General features: G+C 36.2%; 1 protein-coding gene across 1 annotated transcript in view; it reads left to right on the forward strand.

Moving 5' to 3' along the window:
- Positions 1–2,252, forward strand: part of clstn2b (calsyntenin 2b) — a 171,645-nt gene that overhangs the window by 8,604 nt on the left and 160,789 nt on the right. Inside the window, exons 6-7 of the mRNA XM_043258551.1 lie at positions 259–516; positions 1,602–1,723. Coding sequence (XP_043114486.1) covers positions 259–516; positions 1,602–1,723 — 380 coding nt within the window. The remainder of the gene's footprint in view (positions 1–258; positions 517–1,601; positions 1,724–2,252) is intronic.

Consider the following 2,252-nt stretch of genomic DNA (forward strand, 5'->3'; position numbering starts at 1 on the left):
AAACATATATATAATGTATATAAATACTAATACTTTTTTTTGTATACACAAGTGTGTATATTACATAAAATTAGTATGAAGCACCAATACATCATTACACACAGTTTTAATAACCGTATTCATTAGAAAATCTGTACAAATTAATAAAAATAAAACTCCGCATGGATTCAAAGTCTATATAAAATTCCACATCTGTGATCTGCGTTTCAAATGACCATTTTATCTTTAAACTCGCTGGTCATGACGGCAACATACCAGGAGCCTCATCAGGCAGCACAGATCTTCTGCCGGCCCCCAGCGGTGTTTTTAATTGGACGGCGACTCTTGTGACGGACGGCGGCCTGGACAGTGACCTCACATACCGCTTTGATGGTCGTCAAGCTGCCAAGATCCCAGACTGGGTCGTACTGCAGAATCTAACCCATCAGTTTACCATAACCACGTGGATGAAGCACGGGCCGAGTCCAGGACAGAGAGCCGAGAAAGAAACGCTGCTCTGCAACTCTGACAAAACAGGTGAGACAGAGGGAGAACTGAATGAGAAGAAGAGAGATGGGAGGAGAAAACTGCTTAAAGACCAGCTTATAGATCGTGCCATTAAAAACTAGATCTCTGTTGTTTCTCCTATACAGCATAGGTTTCATCCCCTCCTGATTTCCCCTAAGGAATAAGGTCCAGTAAACTCAATAATTGATCTCAGTAATTTACTTATTAATTATATAATATATAACAAAATAATCATAAAGAATGAAATAATAAAATATAACATAATTACATAAAATCTTACACTAAAATGAAATGAATTTTAAAATAATAATATAATAACATTAAATGAATGCGATATAATTAAATACATTGCATATATAATTTAAGTATTGTTCAAATAAAATAAGAATATGTACATTTTTTAGAATTCGTTATTAAAATCGCATGAACCAACTAATTTATTTATAATTTTTTATTTATTATGTTTTTTGGAAATACACTTGCAATTACGTAGTGTGCAAAAGTACTAAGAAAATATAATAATATTACTATTTAAAAGGTAAAGAAATAATAAACACCATCTCCACCCACACATTTGTCATAACAATGTAATACACATAAAGTTAGCATTACACGTGACAAACAAGCCTTTAAATAATATCATGTTTTTAGACTTTGGTTACAATTATTATAAAACGATATAAAGCATTGCAACACGCATGCATGCATTTATAAAGTGTAAATTATAACGTAATGTAAAGTTACGTACTTCGCACGGGAAGTTTCGAAGAGTATAAATAGCTTACGTGAGAGTGTAAAAAGTGAAAAACCTCGCTAGTTCAGCGGGAATGAAGAGGAAACGCTTAAGATCATAATTTGATTTGCACTGGACGATTGGACCTCTACTTCCAGTCCTGTTAGATCGACTATCCTCTCCTGTCAGGATCTCTATATAGATAAACACACACCAAATGGTGCCGTTTCTTTTCTCCCAGGTTCAATTTGCCGATATTATCTTGTATGTCAAGAGGTAATTGTATTCTCTGTCTGTCTCCTGACCTCTCCGTGCTCTCTTTGTCTCTCTGCCTCTATCGCTTTCTCCGTCTCTCTTTTAGAGATGAACCGACACCATTACTCTCTGTACGTGCATAACTGCAGGCTGGTTTTCCTGCTGAGGACGGACTACACACAGACAGACTCCTTCAGACCGGCCGAATTCCACTGGAAATTAGAGCAGGTACGAGAGACGCTTTCACACTAGGAATTTCATTTCGGAGGAACGCGACGCATTATCATGTACGCATGTTTTAGATCATGTCGATTTGCAAGGGCGCGGAATTTTGTATTAAATTAGCAATAATTTGCACCAAAAAAAATGATTGTGTGTGGATGTAACCGTTGTTGATGTCATTTCGGCCGCATCTGAAATAGGCCATACCGTTAATATTATCATTAATAGGTAATAATATTAATAATTACGATAGAACGCTGCAAGCTCGCGCATTTAATACATGTGCCGGGTAAAAACATACAAGGTAGCTGAAGTGTTTAAAACATACGAGCACAGTTCAGGTTTACCCTCTTTAACTTTCTGTTGTTACACTGTTACGGTTTTTGCTGTTATGCCACGGTACCGTTTTTGGTTTCCAAAAGAAGCTTTCAGTAGAGTTCCTAAAAGTTCCGTTTTGAACTATTAAGAACCTTTTTATGCATTTGAAAGGTTCCATGGATGTTCAAGGTTCTTTATAGAACCACTGATGCCAAAA

This window comes from Puntigrus tetrazona, chromosome 15 (genome assembly GCF_018831695.1).
Source record: "Puntigrus tetrazona isolate hp1 chromosome 15, ASM1883169v1, whole genome shotgun sequence".
Classification (NCBI taxonomy): Eukaryota; Metazoa; Chordata; class Actinopteri; order Cypriniformes; family Cyprinidae; genus Puntigrus; species Puntigrus tetrazona.